Source organism: Microcebus murinus, chromosome 14 (assembly GCF_040939455.1).
Source record: "Microcebus murinus isolate Inina chromosome 14, M.murinus_Inina_mat1.0, whole genome shotgun sequence".
Lineage (NCBI taxonomy): Eukaryota > Metazoa > Chordata > Mammalia > Primates > Cheirogaleidae > Microcebus > Microcebus murinus.
Genome location: NC_134117.1, coordinates 8,515,717 through 8,534,037, shown reverse-complemented (window position 1 = coordinate 8,534,037; position 18,321 = coordinate 8,515,717). Strand labels below are relative to the sequence as shown.

The following is an 18,321-nucleotide window of genomic DNA, read 5'->3' as shown; positions in this document are numbered from 1 at the left end:
CACCGGAGCATCCCTGTGTTTTGATAGCTTTGATTTAAGTGGACTGGGGCCACAGGGTGCCCGTGTGTGTTGGGCGCCGTCTCCTGGCCGGTGCATGGGCCTCGGGGATGGATTTCGTGAGGAGCGTGTCCCGCTTAGGAAGCGCAGAGACACTCAGATTTTCACGGTGGCGCTGAGCAGCATGCTCACTGGCCGTTGCAGCGGCTTCTTTGGGGACCCTGGCAGGGCATGTGGAGGTCTTCCCTTCGCTGACAGATACCAGTCCCCATTTCTGGGCCCGGCATCCTCGATGGCACAATCCCTGTGCACTAGTCCGGCCAAGCTGCCCTCCAGGCCCAGACCCTGCCCTGGGCTTGTCCAACTGTGGCCAGCCCTGGACTGGCATCTTGCCTTACCCTCTGCTTGTCCTCAGTGGCCGGTGGGCTCCTGGCCCCATGAGGGCGGCCAGTAAATGTTGATGGATCACACAGGTCCAGTGCACAATGGCATCAGCTCACCGTCCCCTTGCCGATTCCTTCCTGCACCCAGTCGAGCTTTCTCTGCCTCCTCTTTCCCTCCCGTCCTCCCTTACCCGGCCCCACTTCTCCTCTCTTCCTGGTGGCTCAGGGAAATGAGCCTTTTCCCTGATGGGTTACTTGTCCCCTATTGAAGAGTGTCCGGTTTTCATCTCGGGGCACGTTTGGGCACGTTCGGGCCCGCGGTGCCCGAGCTGACATGCGACTTTGATCCCTGCAGCAGGACGACGACGCCCCGAAGAAGCAGGCCTTGTACCTTATGTTTGACTCGTCTCAGGAGAGCCCGGTCAAGTCCCCTCCCGCCTGCATGCCGGAGTCCCCAACGCCGTGCTCCGGGTACGACTCCCGTCGCGCGCGTGGCCTCCCGCTCGCTCTTCTCCTGACCTCATCTCACCTGCGCAGATCCGGGTGGCCCGAGTTCCTGTGTCCGAACGTCCACAGGGACGTAAATGTGCTGGTTTTGTTATGGGCTGCCCTTGGGACCAGGGCAGAACCCTTGAACAGCAGACTGTGCCGTGTCCCTGGGCGACCCCAGGGCTCGCACACTCTGTCCTCTGTCCGACGGGGGTGGGGGGCTGGCGTGGCACAGCACGCAGAGCCTGAATCCCACCTCCACCCCTTCCTGGTTGTGTGACCTGATGTGGTCACTCGACCCCCCCCTTGCCTCAGTTTACTTGAGTGCAGAGTGAGAGCGATACTAAACCAGACCTCGCCAGGATTTTGTGGAGATTAAAGCAGGCTGTCAGTCTTCCAGCGCGTCCCGACCGTGCGATGGGGCAGGGTGCCTGTCTTCCAAAGAGATGCTATGTGGAAAGCTCCCGTCAGCATGCCCGATAAACGTGCATTGTCCATACGGGAGTGAATATTTGCATCATCAGGGTTCCTGCTCTGAGCAGGGTGCTGTTTCATCGGGTGAATGTGGGGCATCGCTCTGAGGTTGGGCCTTGCTGTCCTTGTGTGCCTGCGACTCTCACTGAGCAGGAGTAAAAGCTCCGGCTGTGACTCTGCAGGGCAGAGTCCGCCCAGGGAGGTGCAGAAATGACGCTGATGGTGACGTTATTACAACAACAGTAGTGGCGTACGATAGGCACTGGGTGACGTGCTGTACAGACTTGCAGCATCTCATTTAATCTTCACAAAGACGTACGTTGTCTCCATCTTATAGAAAAGGAAACTGAGGCACGGTACCCAAATTGCTTCCCCCAGAGTACGCAACCAAGCACTGTTCCTCTGCTCAACGGCAGAGCTCGTGCCCATAGCCAGTGGCCTCTGTGCTTCTGCCCCTCCCTTGTCACGCGGCCCTTGGGGTGGGGCTGGCCCCCCAAGCCCGGGTCCTTGTGCTTCTGAAAGTGCAGCATCACTTGTAATGACGTAGTTGGGGCTCCTGTGGGGTTGCCGGTGAGAAGACCCTAAAGATGCTCTTTGCTCCCCCAGGTCAAGCTTCGAGGAGACTGAGGCCCTCGTGAACGCTGCCGCAAAAATCCAGCATCCGGTCACACGCACACTGGCCCCCAGCCAAGAGCCACACTTGCAGGTGCCAGAGAAACCCTCCCAGAAGGAGCTGGGCACCATGGCCTTAGGCAACCCCTCAGAGGCGATTGAAATTGTAAGTGGGGTCATAGGGGCCCCAGATCATGGGGGATGGGCCCTGGGTTCTGTCACCAAGGGGGGCGGGGCCAGGCCTTCAGAGCAGCACTCACCCGGCTCCTGCTGGGGCCCCCTGAAGCCAGCCTAGGAGACCCTGCCCTGGGAGGACGAGGGCGAGACTCTCCATTCACACTAGGGGGCTCTACCCTTCTCGTCTAGGGGCTTTGCTTGCCTTCGGGGTTTTTAAATTTTCCATTCTTAGCCCCTTAGGACTGGACTGTTGCTTTGGAGCCGTCATCAGTCCTCTGCCATCCTTGATGGCAAAGACAGGGGACACCCTCCTGTTGAGGAGCAGTTGGTTTTCCTGGTACTTAGTAATGGGGAAGCTTCTCCGTTTATAGACCAGGACCGTCACCCCTCCCCTCCCAACCCCTGCGGGGCCCTTGCAGAACCTCCACACTCCCTGCACGTTACACAAGTCCATCTGTGGCCTGTGACCTCCCTAAAGTGTAGGGTGCATCTGCCAGGTCTTCCATGCATCTAGAAGGGACCAGCCTTCTTGGTGAATTTCATCTTATTTTTTTGTCTCCCTCCTAGCAGTCCCCAAGCAAGTTTGAAGCTGTTGACTTAGTGTGTTGCTTTTGCTGTTCTATATTAGCAGAACATTCACTATCTCATGCATCAGATATTTATTGAGCTCCTACTGTGTGCCTGGCAGTTGGATGCTAGAAAAACAGTAGCGAGCAGAAAGAGGGTCTAAATGTGAGTTAGTCTCTCAAATAAATGCCAGCAACGACTCGAGTATGGGTCACCTTCTACAAAGCTGGCTTCTGATTTTGAAGTCTCGCTGATCTACCAGGAGACACCTTTTTGTTTGTAATCATCTTTCCATTATTTAGAAAGTGACCTTTACCAAAGCCTTACTTCCTTTGAGATTTATACCTGGAGGTATTTTCTGGATGAGTTATGTTATGTTTAGAAAGCCCCTCAACTAGCTGCCTTCCATCCACTGAGATTCTCAAATAAACGAGCCAATGGTCACGTGGCTCCTACCCATTGACTGGGAAGTGAAGGTGACCTGGGGGTGGGGGAAGGACACTGAAGGCTCCTACTTTTGGGGCGGGGGGGGGGGGCTGCCACTCTCAAGATGTCCATTATCGGCTAGACACGGTGGCTCATGCCTATAATCCTAGCACTCTGAGAGGCCCAGGCGGGAGGATCACTCGAGGTCAGGAGTTTGAAACCAGCTTGAGCAAGAGTGAGACCCCATCTGTACTAAAAATAGAAAAAATTAGCCTGGTGTGGTGGGGCACACACCTGTAGTCCCAGCTACTAGGGAGGCTGAGGCAGGAGGTCGCTTATGCCCAGGAGTTTGAGGTTGCTGTGAGCTGTGACCACAACACTGCACTCCACCTAGGGCAACAGAGTAAGACTCTGTCTCCAAATAAAAAAAAGATGTCCATTGTCAGCGTGTGGGGATTCGTCCAGATGAAAGCGCAAGAATTGGCAGCTAGTTGATACTCTCTTGAGCATGAAGGCAGAGATGTCCAACAAATGGGTGCGTGGCCTTGGCGTGGAATCAATGTCACTCTCTTCTCCTCTATTTTTCTCCTCTATTTCTCTTGTGTGTTCTCCTCTCGGCCGGCGTTCAGACAGCTCCCGAGGGTGCCTTTGCCTCTGCTGACGCCCTGCTCAGCAGGCTGGCTCGCCCCGGCTCCCTCTGTGGTGCACTTGACTACCTGGAGCCCGACTTAGCAGAAAAGAACCCCCCAGTATTCGCTCAGAAACTCCAGGTTTGTAGCCCACGCGTGACCTTTGGGGAGTTTGTCAAAAAAAACCTCAGTAGAGAATGAACCCCTGAGTCCCAAATGAAATGAGGCAGGATTTAATGGGGAACTGCTGGGAACGTTCCCAATGAAACGTTAATATCTTCCCCTCGAAGGCTGATAGATGTGGTGTTCTTTACCCAAGACGCCGACATCATATAAACTGTGCGATTACGCATCGAACAAACGGTTTCCATTTCATTTTGGAAATTGGGCCCAAACAGTCATTTTTTTTTTAGAAGTATTGATAGCCCCAAAAGCAGTTTCTGCGATTTATTCACCGAACCAAGCATATTAGATCACCGTGGAGCCAAGCTATTTATATATACGAGGCTATCTCAGACTCCCACTGAGATAACATCTGGGCCCCGTCTTGCATATGGGACCAAAAACAATGATCTACTCTGTGCTCTAAATTTGACAACTTAATTTGATATCTCCTAGACTAGGACGTTCAGAGCAAGCCTAGAGAGATTGTTAACAGCCATTTGAGAGAGGCAGACTCATTCATGGAAATTGTTGGCCAACCTTACATTAAAAAAAAAAAAAAAAAAAAAAGAGAGGAAAGAAATCAAAGGAAACAGTACAGGAAAAATTTTGATCCCATTGTGAAAATCATTTTGTATCCAACTGCGTAGTACTTCCCGACATGCGTTCAAAAGGGTGATTTTTGACAAAAGGAAATTAAACACTTAATTTCATGATCTGCTGAGGTGCTAATTGTGAAAGAAAGGTGGAGCGTGTGTTTTTCCCCGAGTACCTGTCATGACACATTTACGTGGCACATTCATTTCTCGGATGTGGGAAACACTGACGTCTGTCTTGATGCATTTCCCCGTGGTTTGCGCGTGCCCGGCCCGCGGGCAGGAGGAGTTAGAGTTTGCCGTCATGCGGATAGAAGCCCTGAAGCTGGCCAGGCAGATTGCGCTGGCTTCCCGCAGCCGCCAGGACGCCAAGGTACCGGTTTGCTGCCACCTGAGGATGCCGTGTGTGCCGCTGTGCTCAGGAAGCCGCTTTGCTAACCGTCCGTCGGGCAGGCCTTGTCGGTGCCCGACCAAGTGCCGCTTCCAAACGCTGCAAGCGGGACTCTTGTGCAAATGCACACCGAGCGCGTATCTATTAATAGGATCTGTTTAACTCCACCGGGAGGGCGGTGGTGCTGGTTAGATGGAGGAGGATATGGGAAACCAATGTTCAGGGTCAGTGGGCTGAAGGAGGCTAGAGTGAGATGGCAAGGTGAGATATAAAACCAGTTAATGCTGACTTCACAGAGCGGAAGAAGAATCATAACCTTGAGGTTATTTTTTTCTGCTACAGATAACCATTTGCTTCTCTACTGAACAAAAATAATTCGTGACTTTTCTATCTTCTACAAGTTAACATGTAAATTTGGTGAGGGTAGGCCCTGAGCAATAATAAATAGTGAGTGAAACCGAGACGTGTTGCTCTGGACCGGGGTTGGCAAGCCTTTCTGTATAGGGCAGAGAGTAAATTCTTAAGGCTTTGCTGGCCCAAGTCTTTGTCACAGCTAGTCAGTTCTGCCACGGTAGTGCAAAAGCAGCCTGAGAGTGTGCAGATAAAAGGTGTGACAATGTTCTGGTAAAACTATTTGGGTGTTTATGTTTTGTTTTTTACTAAAAAGGGCAGCGCGCATTTGGTCCGTGGGCCCGAGTTTGCCAACCCCTGCTTTTAGTGTGGGTGTGATACTGACCAGGCATGTGGAGATCTTTTTGCCTGGCTTCCAAGTTTGGAGTGATTTTTCTTAACAGTTCAAGTGGCTGCTGCTGTTGACATGCAGAATGTGTGTGTCATTCCCAGGGCCTTGCCCTACCTGAGTTGCACAGCCCAGTGAGCCTAGTGTGTCAGACCAGGGCCGGACCCACCTGTGCTCTGTGGCTTTGAACCAGTTAGTGAAACTCTCTGGGCCTCTCAGTTTTTCCATCTGTGAGATGAGGCCAATAACAGCGAGTTTGCAGGTTGCCTTGAGGACTGCAGACTGCCAGGGTGTGGAGAGTGGCTCTGTGGCTGGCACATAGTAGGTGTGCAATGGAAGAAAGCTGCTGCCGTTGGCTGACACTGCACTTTTGCCTCTGTTGATCAGAGGCTCACAGCATCTCTCCTTAGTAGTTGAATCCAGGTCCCATTTTACAGACGGGAAATGAAGCCTGGTGCCGGCAGTTTACCAGCCTGGTGGGGACTAGAACTTGGGTCTCTAAATGGGAGCCCCGTCCTGCCTGTCTCGGGAAACAGCTCATCTGCAGAGGGGGGCAGTGGCATGTCCACTTCTTGTGCTTGGTCCAGGAGCAGGAGTTCCAGCTGCTGCTTCTGTCTGGGGGGGCCCTGCTTGTTGTCCCCCTGGCTAGAGCTCAAAGGGAGACCCCTCCCAAAGACAGAAGGTGCCCACACTGTGGATGTCCAGACTGGGGACAAGGGCACTCAGGGCAGGGACAAGAATATAAGCACAGACTGGTGATGTCCTTGTTCTTATTGCCAAACCATAAACTTAGGTTGAATTTCCATAAAAGTAAGATTTTTGGAAAGCGTTAAGCAGTGAGGATTTTTTTCCCCCTACTAGATTTATTTCTCGCTATCCTTGGGGAGTGGCTCAAAGACAGAATGAATTGCCCGAAGTTTGGCCGCTATAAATGTGGTCTATTCCTGCCCAGAAGTTTGAGGCAGAACTGAGCATGTTCTGACGAGTAATTGAGATTGGGTGTGACGTGTGGCGAGTGTCTCGGTGCACCTGCCTCCTTCCTCTGGGAGCCTGCGAGAGACAGACGTCCCCAAACATCAGCCAGGAGATGACTTCCTGCCAGTCACAACTTGTTCTCAGCCCATGTGTCCTGATTTTGATTTAGAAAAGAATGTCATATTGATCCATCGAGCGTGGGTCAGAGAGACGGTGCAAGCCACCTGCACTCCACAAGTGCATGCTCAGAGAGAGAGATGTTCTGTTGGCTAGAACCATCTTGGAGCGTAAGGACATTTTCCTCTAGTACCTTGTATTGCTTTGTAAAAAGTACATTATCGGGTGACTGTGGCCCGTGGGAACTAGATGCTGTGCCTGCAGCTCAGCAGCCCGAGGCTGAGCCGCTGGCCTGACCCCACCCTGTTCCTTTGGGCTCCTTTTCCACACAGACCCAGACTGCCCTGCGCTGCGCTGGAAACTGCGCACACGGAGACCAGCAGCCGCGTATCCAGTTTCCCCCCTTTTTCTGCCCGTATATTCAGCTGCAGGCGACACAGCTCAGCCTTTTTGGCAGCGTGATCATAAGCTGTTGCTAACACACAAATGAAATCACTTTGTATGAAAAATATCCTATCGAAGGGATGAAAACCAGCATGAAAAAGGGTTGGGGGTTGCCCGTTGATCTTTGGAGCAGCTTCAACTTGCATTTCTCTCTAGACCGACAGAGAGCCCGGCCGGCCTTCGAGGAACTGCAGCGGGCTGTTCTCTGTCTCGTTAAATGCTAGAAAGGAGGGCGAGTCCGTGGGGGCAGGGGTGTCAGGCTACAGCCTCATTGTCACTTGCCTTCCACGTGATTCTGGACACACTGAGTTTGGTTGCTTGTGTCCTCCTGGGGGCGAGCCTGGCCGGGGTTGCTGGATGACGTGGACACTCTCCAGGTTGGCTGGCCTTTCTGGATGACGGGGACCCAACACGCAGACTGGGGGATGAGGTGACATGAACAAGCTTCGGGAGGGGAGCGAGTCCTAGCAACAGGCGCCCTGGGCGGGAAAGCGGTGTGAGTCCCCCACGTCTGATTCCTCTGTGAGTCCCGGCTTGGGGGGGGACGCCTGGGTTTCACATGAGTGGGAGAAGGAGCTGGGCCGGAGCAGTCTGTGTTGTTGGCGAGCAGCCTGGCACCATGTTCCGTGTCTTCCCCACGTGCTGTGCCCACAAACCCCCCTCCCCCATTTGATGGTGGTTCAAAAGGAGGGACACCTGACACCTGAGAGCTGTGAAAAGAGCCCGAGAGGAGCGACGGGGGACCAGCGGCTGAGCACCCACATGCTTGACCGTCTGGAGAATCTGTGGCCATTGCCCAGAGTCTGGATGGGGGTGGGGGGTGGGGACGAGCGGCCAGGCGGTGTCTGGCGGGGCCTTCCGCGAGAGGGCGCAGTGCTGAGTCCTTTCCCCGAGTTTGCGGCTCCTGGGCTTTGGGCACCTATGTTGGGACTGTCCTGCCCAGAAGGCGGCACATGGCCTGGACGTGTCCTCATGCACCTGGCCTGTGTCCATGCCCCGTGGCCTTAGCCTAGGTGTCTGTCGTCTCCCCAGCTAACCAAGACTCCTGGTCCTCACCCCTCTGTGGCCCCTGGCCCGGCTGTCCAGCCTCAGATTGGCAGGTGCACCCCCAGAGTTGGCCTCTGACGGCTCCTGGGGACAGGAATCCTGCCACAGTGCCCACCCACTCGCTGGCAGCCAGAAGGACCCAGGCACAGGCCTGCATGTCTGAAGGGGGTGACGGTGGCCAGGGGCTCTCGCGGGACCCAGGACTTAAGGAGTGAGCTGGAGGGTAGAAGTTGGTTGCAGGGCTCATGCTTTCTGGATTGTGGCCGTCTTGCATTTCAATTTGTGATTCTAGTGGCTCTTTTTGCCTCTGTTAAAGTAGCAAGTGGGGCATTATGTGAGAGAAACAAAGCTTAATCTAAAAATATCTGATCTTAAAATATCAGGGAGAGACAAACCTATTAATTTCAGTTAACAATTCTTGGTTGTAAGAAAAAACCAGGGTGTGTACAATGAATTTCATTAACGTGCAGACACTCAGGCAGTAATTCAAGTGGTTTCTGAAGTCATCTGTTTCTTTATTGAAAACGCCAGGTGGCCTGGGTGGAGGGAACAGCGAATCACTCTATAGGGTGGTGTCCGCTTGCATTTACTTAGAAAGCTCAGCATTTTATTGACTTTTTCATTCCCTTTCTTGTTTTACAAAGGACTGTGGGCAGCTTAAAGAGCATTAATTCCTTCCTTGGTCATATTCAATTTCTGCCCAGTATGATAAAGTTAGTTTTAATTAAATCTGTTTTCTTTTGCACTACAGGGAACCAGTTGATCTTGGGTCAGAACTGAATCTCATTCGGGGAGAACTTTTGGCCAAATCTCTCAGATCTTTAGTTTTTTTTATCTTCAGAAGGACTAGCCTGAATTTGATGGTGTCTGATTTTCTTTTCACTTTGACATTTTCTTGTTCTTACTTTTTGTTGTTGTTGTTGTTCTCACTTTTTGAAGAACACATTTACTTTAAGAGTGATAGGAACAGTTAATTTTTTTTTTAATCTTTTAAAGAATTTTGTGTTTATGAATTTTCTCCATAAGGACAGATATTGAGTCTCCATCTCTGGGTGTAATTTTCCAGCTCCTTCCTGAGAAGTTCCCCGTGTGACACACAGAACTGTGAAAACCATTTGCAAACAGGGGCTCTGGCCCTGGGGACTGTGCTGCCCGTCTGCTCAGGGCTGTTGACCTGTGTTCCTGCTGGTCACGTGCCCTGTCAACAGAGGCTGCTTGGGGGTCTGAGACTGAGAAGAGTGTGGTACCCTGTGTTCAGCGAGTCTCTGGGGTCTGGTTGAAGGGGCTGTGCGCTCCCGTCTCTGGCTGGTGGATCATTCAGGTCTCTCTTCAGGGTCAGGCTAAGCTCTCAAGGTCACGCAGGGCATTGAAATCCAAGCATTCCGAGTTCTCTTCCAGAACAGCCTAAACCATGTAGTTCACCTTGCATGTGCACAGCTAACCATTCCTAACCCGGTCATCTCTGGTCCTATCCATTAAACTTCTACCCGCGTTTCCTAAGCTATCTCCATCTCAGGTGCATCTCCCCTGATGCCGTAGTGGGGCCAGCACGCCTGTTCCTGTCACTGAAGAGAGAAATCCTGCTGAGTGTGTTCAAGTGCACCCTTCCCGGTCACTGTCAGCTCTTTAAGCTGCTGCCCTTTCTGAGTCCTCATCACGCTTTGCTCAAATCTCCACTACACTGTGGTGTTCTGTTCACCGCTCAGGTTATTCTCGTCGCTTCCCAGGCAGCAGTCCCATCCTGCCTGTTAGACACCATTGCCACCCATCGATTTGGACTCCAGTAACGAGGGTAGGGCTTCACCTTGGCAACCAGGGCAGCGCCCCGAGGTTAATGCATAGGACTGAGAGTGCGGTTGGTTTGATGTTCTTTTGCGGTAGAAGTAGACTGACAGCCTGCTGTGCTGGTTGGTGGTGCTCCTAACACTGCGTTTCAACTGTGCGTTTCACCTGTGTGGCAAGTTGCTCAGCATTTTGTGCAAAGGAGAGAATGACCACAGACCCCTCCTTGCCCCCAGGAGGCTAGTGTCCTCTACAACAGGCTCTAGAGCCTCAAACCAACGTCAGTGGGTCAGTGGGTGGAGTGGGACCGTGGATTGTGTACTACTTGCTCAGGGTCTGATCAGCAGATGTAGATATTTTGTCATTACCCAGTTTTAAATTTTTCCACTGATGTAACACACTTAAGGGCAATGTAACTCTTCACATCCAGAAACTCTAGCTTGCTGAAGGTGAACGTTTGGTTAACGACCACAGGAAGCCTTAAGCATTGTGTGAATCACATCCTTTCAAATGGAGCTAAACAAACCCCCGCCCCCAATTGAAATGTGGGCAGTCTTACAAAACTGATCAAATCTGTGGTTATTCAAAACAAGCCAAAAGTAGACTAGAATTCAATATCGTCACCATCAAGATTTTATTTTGCAAGTGGAGCCCACTGGGTAGAGACTTTCGTTCTTATGCGTTATGCCTAAGTGGTTCGGAGTCTGATAAGTGGCAGCGATATGCAGGCACCTGCCTCCAAGGACTCACAGCGGGCCGCAGGGGCTCGCCATCAGCCCCTTTGTCTGCGGCACAGGTGCAAGGTGGTAGATCTCCGCAGATTCCACCTGGCACTTCCCTGTTCATGAGTCTCTGCATTTTCTCATACTTTTGATGTTCTCTGTTTCAAAACCATAACAACCAACCCATTCATGAGGAGATGAATGCAGTCCTCTTTGTCCTATGATGAATGTTAACCCTTTTTTTTTTTTTTAATTAAAAAATCATTCCACAGAGAGAGGCGGCTCACCCAGCAGATGTCTCCATCTCCAAAACAGCCCTGTACTCCCGCATCGGGACCGCTGAGGTGGAGAAACCTGCAGGCCTCCTGTTCCAGCAGCCCGACTTGGACTCCGCGCTCCAGATGGCCAGGGCAGAGGTATCGTGGCACGTGGCTCGGTCTCCCGGGGAAAGGAGCCTGCTCCTGGCCTTATAAATAAATACATCTATGTGGTCCACAAAGCCAGTGCCTTTGGAGACTGACTTTCTCCACTGAGCCCTGCAGGCAGAAACGTGAGGCAAACCCTGGGCTTTGATCTTCCCAGGCACCTTTGTTTAATGAATTCCTAACAAAAGGCATGCTCCTTTCATTTGCTCCCCAGGGGCCTTGGGAGAGTCTGGTATCTGGCTTATTTCCTTCTCAGGGGCTGGGAGGTTCTCTGAATGCAACTGTGGTTTGGCGTAGGAAGCTTTAGTTCCATATTTATGCCCTGTCCCCTGGTCTTGGTCTGTGAATGGCTCAGACCCAGATCCTCTCCTCTGGGGCTAACCTTTCTCTTCTCCTCCCCGACACCAGATCATAACGAAGGAGAGAGAGGTGACGGAGTGGAAAGACAAATACGAAGAAAGCAGGCGGGAAGTGATGGAAATGAGGTCAGTTGCGGTGCTCGGCCACCCTGGTGCCTGGGGACGCTCACACCTGTGGCTTGCTGATGGCCGGAGCTGGCGTGGTCCGAGGAATAGCGTCTGCTATGGGACAAGTCCTCGAATTTTCTTTATGACACAGGCTCATATCTCTACAAAAGTATTTTTACTGTATTACTGTTGTTAAAATAACATGCACGTGAGTTAAAGGATTTGGTTCAAATAAATATATGTAGGATGCAAAACAGATACCTCCCCGCCCAGTCCCGTCCCACAACCCGCAGGTAACTGCTGTCCCCTGTTTCTGGGGGATCCTCGTAAGAATTTTCCATTCCTCGTCACAGATGTGTGAATGTATCTGTCTCTGCAGCCTCCCTTTTCCTCCAAAATGAATGGGGAAGTGCAGTATACTTCATCATATACTCTTTTTTAATTTAACAGCCGTGTCCTCTCTACCTCTTTGTGTTTAACAGGTGCTTAATGGTCCATTGTATGGATCTAACACAATTAATTGAACCAGTCTCAGTGGGTGAACGTTTAGAATCTTTCCTGACTTTTGCTTGAATGGTTTATTTTCATTTGTTGGATATTGTAATAGAAACACAGTAGCCACCACACAGAGTGTACTTGATTATAATGGTGGGTGCTACTTTGTCATTGGAATCAATTGCATTCCTGGCTGCCATTTCACGTAGCAAGCGAACTATTAGGTGATCACATCCCCTGTTTTCTAGGTCACCAGCATTACCTTGCTGAAAGCTCTCCTGTTCCTTCTTTCCGCTGACCTTTCCTATGACTGCTCCTTGGAGTGTGCTGTTTCACATTCACATCGAAGCCCTGCAGCGGCATTATTTTTAAACCTCTTTATTTTCTCTCTTCTTGTTTTTTGGGGGGGGGGGGGGGATGAATGGCTCTAGTTTTCTACCTACACTGAAAATGAAGTTGGCCATCTTGGGAAGGCCGGAAGTTCTCTCTCTGATTCCTTCCGCCTCCCTGGGAGAAGTTGTACCCATGGGGGCCCAGGGAGTGCTGTGAACTAAGGGATGTGGTAGAATTTCAAGATGTCACCAGCTAGTTCAGCTGCACTGGCATTGGACGGCCCGGATGTCAGCCTGTTGGCCCCTGCAGCCAGACCAGGGGCAAGTCAGGCGCTGCTTCCCAGCTGCTTCGGGCACGTTACTTAACTTTGTGCCTCACTTTCCTTGTCTGTAAAATGGGGGCAAATAGCAGAGCATAGCGTTACATACAAAGGCTCCAGAGTCCGATGCCTGGATTCACATGCCACTTGGTAGCCCTGGGATCCCGGAAAAGTTTCCGAAGCACCTGATGCCCCAATGTCCCCATCAGTGGTACTGGGGGCACTGAGCGCCTCCTCGCAGGGTCACTGGAGGGTACAGTGGAAAGACAGCACAGCCAAAGCACTTTTGGTCCCCGTCTCCCCACACTTCTGAAAGGACACTTCCCTTCCCTCTGTTTCCTCGGCAGTGATGGGTTTAGATAACGCAGCCTCAAAGATCCATCATGGTTTCAGGATTACGGGATGCAGGGAGGTGTTTAATCACAGAAAACACAAAAGTGTTCTGTGTAGGATTCGGAAGAGCCCAAGTGGGCTCGCGTCGTGGTCACCTTTCTTGTTGCGAGTCTGTCCTTGGGTGAGCTGCTGTGGAAGGCTTCAGTTGTGGGCTGTAGGTTTGGCCTTATTTTTTTCCTTAGTGGGCAGTGGGGGGTGTTGAAGATCTTGCTGGGGTGGTGTGTTTAGAGCCACGCCCTAGGAAAAGGAACCTATTTAGGTGCGCAGGGAGAGGGCCGAGGGAGGAGGGGACCCTGGAAGTGTGAGCCCAACCTTGGCAGATGAGGCCTGTCCCGCTGGACGTTGGTCAGGCCCTTGATGTCCAGTGCTGGGGCGCCTGTGTGAGGTTGAAACCCCTCCTGTTGCCATGGCTCCAACGCGTCTTTGCTTCTCTTACAGGAAAATCGTGGCCGAGTATGAGAAGACCATCGCTCAGATGATAGGTGGGTGTCCACGGGCCTCCCGTGGCGTGTCTAGACCATGGGGAGGCGCTGGAGGACAGGAGGCTTGGGTGGGCTCCTTGTAGAGCACGACATCCTTCAGGGAGGGAGGGACCAAAGCGTCTCAGCAAACACGGCCTTGCTCCAGGGCACAGAGCCCGGGCCCTCCCGGGCGCACCTGCTGGAACCTGCCGTGGCGTTATTCGTGCCCGTGGGAAACCGAGGCAGTGAGCTCGGTAGCTACCATGGGAGCCGGCCACAGACTGTCCCATCTCGTGGGCAAAGAGATCTGGGCTGGTTCCTGGGATGTTTGGGGGCCTTTTTTGCTTATGAGAGAATAGGAATCAAATCCCTGGACCCTACTTTAGTTTAGACTCAAGTGACAAAATACTCCACTTAGGCTTTACATATGAGGGTCTAGGGCAAGGACGGTGGGCCATGGGGTGACTGCCCTGCCCCCACCTCCTGTGACTGCAGCAGACCCTGTTCATGAGTCATAGCGCTGTTTCTGAGATTGGACGCTGCCTCAGAATCCATCTTAACACAGCGCCCCTGGCAGCCAGTACTGACAGATTGCTTTGGCCCTCAATTAAAAAAAAAGGTCTAAAGTTATATGTTTCTCACACCTGGGTCTTTTTTTTCTTTTTCTTTTCTTTACTTTCTTTTTAAGAAAATAAGAAAGATCTTTGCAGAAGTTCCAAGCCCAGGGTTTTATGCTAGTGACCACTATTCAGGAATGATGTTATGATTCTTGGAAGGGAAGATTGCTTGTGTGTCCATCTGTCTCTCTATTTGCTTAGGCTTCATGATAATGGGTTTTTTAAAGATCCTTTTCTTGTAAGGATATATGGAGTAAAACTCCAGGTCACTGCAAACCACAGTTTATGTGGCCAAGTATGACACTGTGCCCTTCTCTTAAACGTTTGGATGTGTGAGTCACATCACACCTCTAGCTTGTCCCGAGATAAACGTAACAGTAGCGTCGAGAACAGCGAAGAGGCCAGCAGTTGAGTGCTGTCCACCCAAAGGAGCTTTCATTTTGATTTATTATAATAAAGCCCATTCCACCCAGAGCTCCAGGGGAAGCCCATTCAGGTGTTTCTGAGGTTGAGCTTCATGGTGCCTGCTTTCTATCAAAATGAAATTTCTTTATTAAATTGGTATAAAAATTTATGGACACATGGATGAGATTTTTAAAACATTTTAAACCCTTGGAGTTGAAAATGCTGGTAAAAAAACGTTCAGGATGGAGGATTTACGTCATCCAATATGCAGTATTTGGCAAGTGGAGCACAACCTTTTGGCCTCCTTGGAGTCTTGGGATGTGACAACATCACTTAGACCTACCATGGCTCATCTGGAAACCTCCTGCTCCATCTCAGGGTCGTATATTGTTATGTTTGCCCTTGGTGATGACATGTCAGCAAATGCTGAAGTCGGGGGAAGGGTGTGAGCTTTTGCTCGGGGAGAGGCTGCCCAGAGCCATCATCTTTCATTGCTCAGCTGGCAAAGTTGATGTAAACAGATGTTCCCTCTTGAGAATTAAAATCGTGAGAACATCTCTAGTTGGCACAAGCGGCCTGTCCTTGTTGTGACAGAAAGATTACTCGACTCTCAGACTTTCCTCGAAGAATATTTGTAAGTGAGAGCGGTTAGGATATTTTCAATCCTAGACAATCCGAAGTGCAGGTGCAACCCCTTTGAGCATTTTCCTGTTCCGGGGAGCACTCTGGGTGGGCAGGAGGACCCTTCCACCATCCCCGCCTGGAGCAGCATCCTCACGCAGGGGTGGGATCTCACCGTGCCTCTGTTCCTCGTTCACCCATTCATCATCCTCTTCGTCATCCTCTTCTCCGGAGCTTTTCTCATCAGAGAGGTGGCAGGTCTGTGGTTGTCATCCTCAGTCACTGTTGCAGGTCATTGATTAAGGCCAACTCAGATTTCAAGGTCCTCCTGTCCCTGTGAAGGACAGCAGAGGACTTGACGTGCCTTCCCTCTGGGCAAGTCTGAGTCTCTCCATACATGGAACCGCGCTCATGAGTCCTGTCTGAAATCCATACTTCTCTTCCCATTTTCACGCACATAACCTGCATCCTTTTTGGAAGGGAAACTCGGGCCGGGAGAGCTCAGGACCAGAGTGAATGCAATAGCGTCTTGAAGTTGAAACCAGTCCCACCAACACCTGTTAGCTCTCCCTGGCTCCGGGGCTTCCACACCACGTTCACGGATGCTCCACACCAGGGTGACGTCATCTTGCCATTGTCAGTCATTCTCATCAAAGGTTCCTAAAGAGAATATGTCTTATTAAGCTCAATTATTGATTATTTAGCATTCAGAACAAAAAGAGACTTCTGTGCTTTCTGCATTCCAGGTTGTTGCAATTGATTTTTTTCTGCTTTCCTAACAACTGCCCTGATTATCTGTTTTGCTTCCATTTTCTGTTGCTGCTTACCCTTTGCTTGCAAAACAAACAGGCAAGCCTGGTAAGTAAATGCTTTCCCCCTAATACAATACCTGCCCATTGCAACCCTTGTTTGTTTGTTTTTCTTTTTTTTGTTCTTTTTGCTTTTGTGAATTTGCCGCATTTCCCACGCTATTTAATGATGTTTTTGCCTGAAAAGCCAGAAAAGTCTTCAGGGGCATTGTTTTGCTGTCAAGTCTAGACTGCCTTTGGTTTAAGGCTGATTTCCTGGTTCGAAGAACCTAACTGCATTTGTCATTTAGGAAAAGATTTGTGAAGCGTCCTTGCCTCCTCAGTCTCCTGGGAACTGGGCAATTCTACTTTTAAAAGGGTTGGGGCAGGAGAAAGGAAACCTGAGCAAAGTCTTGGGTCCAGGAAATCAGATGAACTTGGTTTGATAAATGGCTCCTTTGCTAAGAGAAGTGAAATGTATACATGGGCTCCAATCAGCCCAGACTATACATTGTGCAGCGTTTTGGGAACTGAGGAAGCAGCTGAAATTCAAAGAATAAAAACAAGCATTTGATTACTAGTGAGACTTTGAAACGCCCCTTTCCTTTAGGAGTCTAGATGAAGCAAGCAGATTGCTGGGGACTCTTGTCTCTCTGTGTGTTGAAAATTTCTCCTTCACTGGTCACTGTGACACACTGTCATACCGATCCAGGGGTGACTGTCACGGGGTTCATTATGGACAGTGATGCTATTGATAATGGGTCACCGATATTGGGCTCTTCCTGGGTGTCTAGGGCTTTAACATATAGTCATTTAATCTTCCCCCAAATGCCGTGAGATGTAAATACTGTCATCCCCTATCCCAGGTGAGGAGGCCGAGACAGTTAAAAACCCTGCTCAGTGTCGCACAGCAGGGAAGTGTCCCAGACAGGATTCAAGCCTGCGCGGTCAGGCGCTGGCGCCTCTCAGCCGCTGCCCTGGGCAGCTCCGGGCCGCTGGTAGTGAGAGCTCTTGGGAGTCCTGTGATCACAGAGGCAGGGCTGGGGGGACATTAGGCATCTTCTAAGCTCGTGGCTCTCCAGGCAGAGCCCCCGGACTAGCAGCATCTGTCTGCGTCACGGGGGGCTTGTCACAGATGCAGATTCTCGCCCCCCCCCCCCCCAGACCTACCGAGTCGGAGCCTGTGGGGTTCGCCAGCTGAAGCAGGCGCACACTCACATGTGAGAACGTGTGGAAACGAGGCCCTGGGGCCCTGAGAGGCCAGGACTTCTGAGCAGGCTTATGTCAGACACGGAGTTAAAACCCAGGATGTGGCCCCCACCACACCACACCACACCACACCACACCACACCACACCACACCACACCACACCACATGGGTACGAATGTGCCTGACTCTAGGTAGGGCAAGATGCCGACCTGTCGTATCTGGAAACGGAGGGAAAAGAACCCGTGGCAAAATCTCCCCACGGCTAAGGGAGCCGCCACATCCCTCAAGGTCTGTCATTGCAAGAGGCCCAGGTAGAGATGCGGTTACGATCTCGGCTCTGGGTTTGGCCTCTGCCACTTCCTCGGTGAACAGTGGCTTAGCTCCTCAAACCCTCCATGCTTCGCCTTCTAAATGGGGATGAGCAGACCCCCTGCTGAGGCGTTCCCCACTCTGGGGAGGTGACATGGGATCAGAGACCTGAGCAAATGGCAGGGAGCCCCTGGAAGCCCTATGGCAGGACCACCTGGGGCGTTGGAGGCCTTGGTGGCTGGGGCGGAGCGGCCAGGGAGAGTAGAGGCCAGGCAGGTGGGCGAGGGTTTGGATTTCCTTCCCACACAGGAGTGGGGTGGTCTAGTCTGCACTTTGGGGAGCTCAGGCTGGCTGCTGGGTACTGGCTTAGGGACAATGAGTAGAGCAGCCAGCATGGCCCTGACACATGGCAGGGCCCAGTGAGCACCTGCTGCTGCTGTTCTTGCCGTGGCAATTTCCAGATATGATCGGTCCTATGGCAGCCAGCCCTCAGAGTCAGTCCTGGGCAGCGGGCAGCCCCCTCCCAGCTGACCTGGGGTTGACAGAAAGGTCTGCTGAGCTCCCTCCCCAGGAGCTCCAAGTGGGGGCCTCTCCCTTCTACCCTCCACTGTTGCCAAGAGAGCAAATGATTCCTCGCTCACCTGGGCGCACCTGGGCCAGGGACGGATCAGTACAGAGAGCACAGAGGGTGCCATGCGGCAGGGGAGCTGTTTTATGTGGTCAGGGAAAGCCTTTCCCAGAAATATGGAA

General features: G+C 51.6%; 1 protein-coding gene across 13 annotated transcripts in view; it reads left to right on the top strand.

Annotated features, from left to right (window-relative positions):
• Positions 1-18,321, top strand: part of TACC2 (transforming acidic coiled-coil containing protein 2) — a 201,989-nt gene that overhangs the window by 180,089 nt on the left and 3,579 nt on the right. For 7 of the 13 annotated variants that reach the window (XM_076009733.1, XM_076009731.1, XM_076009735.1 and 4 more), the window contains 7 exons: positions 736-851; positions 1,950-2,121; positions 3,755-3,895; positions 4,796-4,885; positions 11,002-11,145; positions 11,563-11,639; positions 13,600-13,643. In XM_076009733.1, the coding sequence (XP_075865848.1) occupies positions 736-851; positions 1,950-2,121; positions 3,755-3,895; positions 4,796-4,885; positions 11,002-11,145; positions 11,563-11,639; positions 13,600-13,643 (784 nt within the window). The remainder of the gene's footprint in view (positions 1-735; positions 852-1,949; positions 2,122-3,754; positions 3,896-4,795; positions 4,886-11,001; positions 11,146-11,562; positions 11,640-13,599; positions 13,644-18,321) is intronic. The other 6 variants (XM_076009734.1, XM_012781282.2, XM_012781281.2 and 3 more) reach the window with 2 other exon arrangements.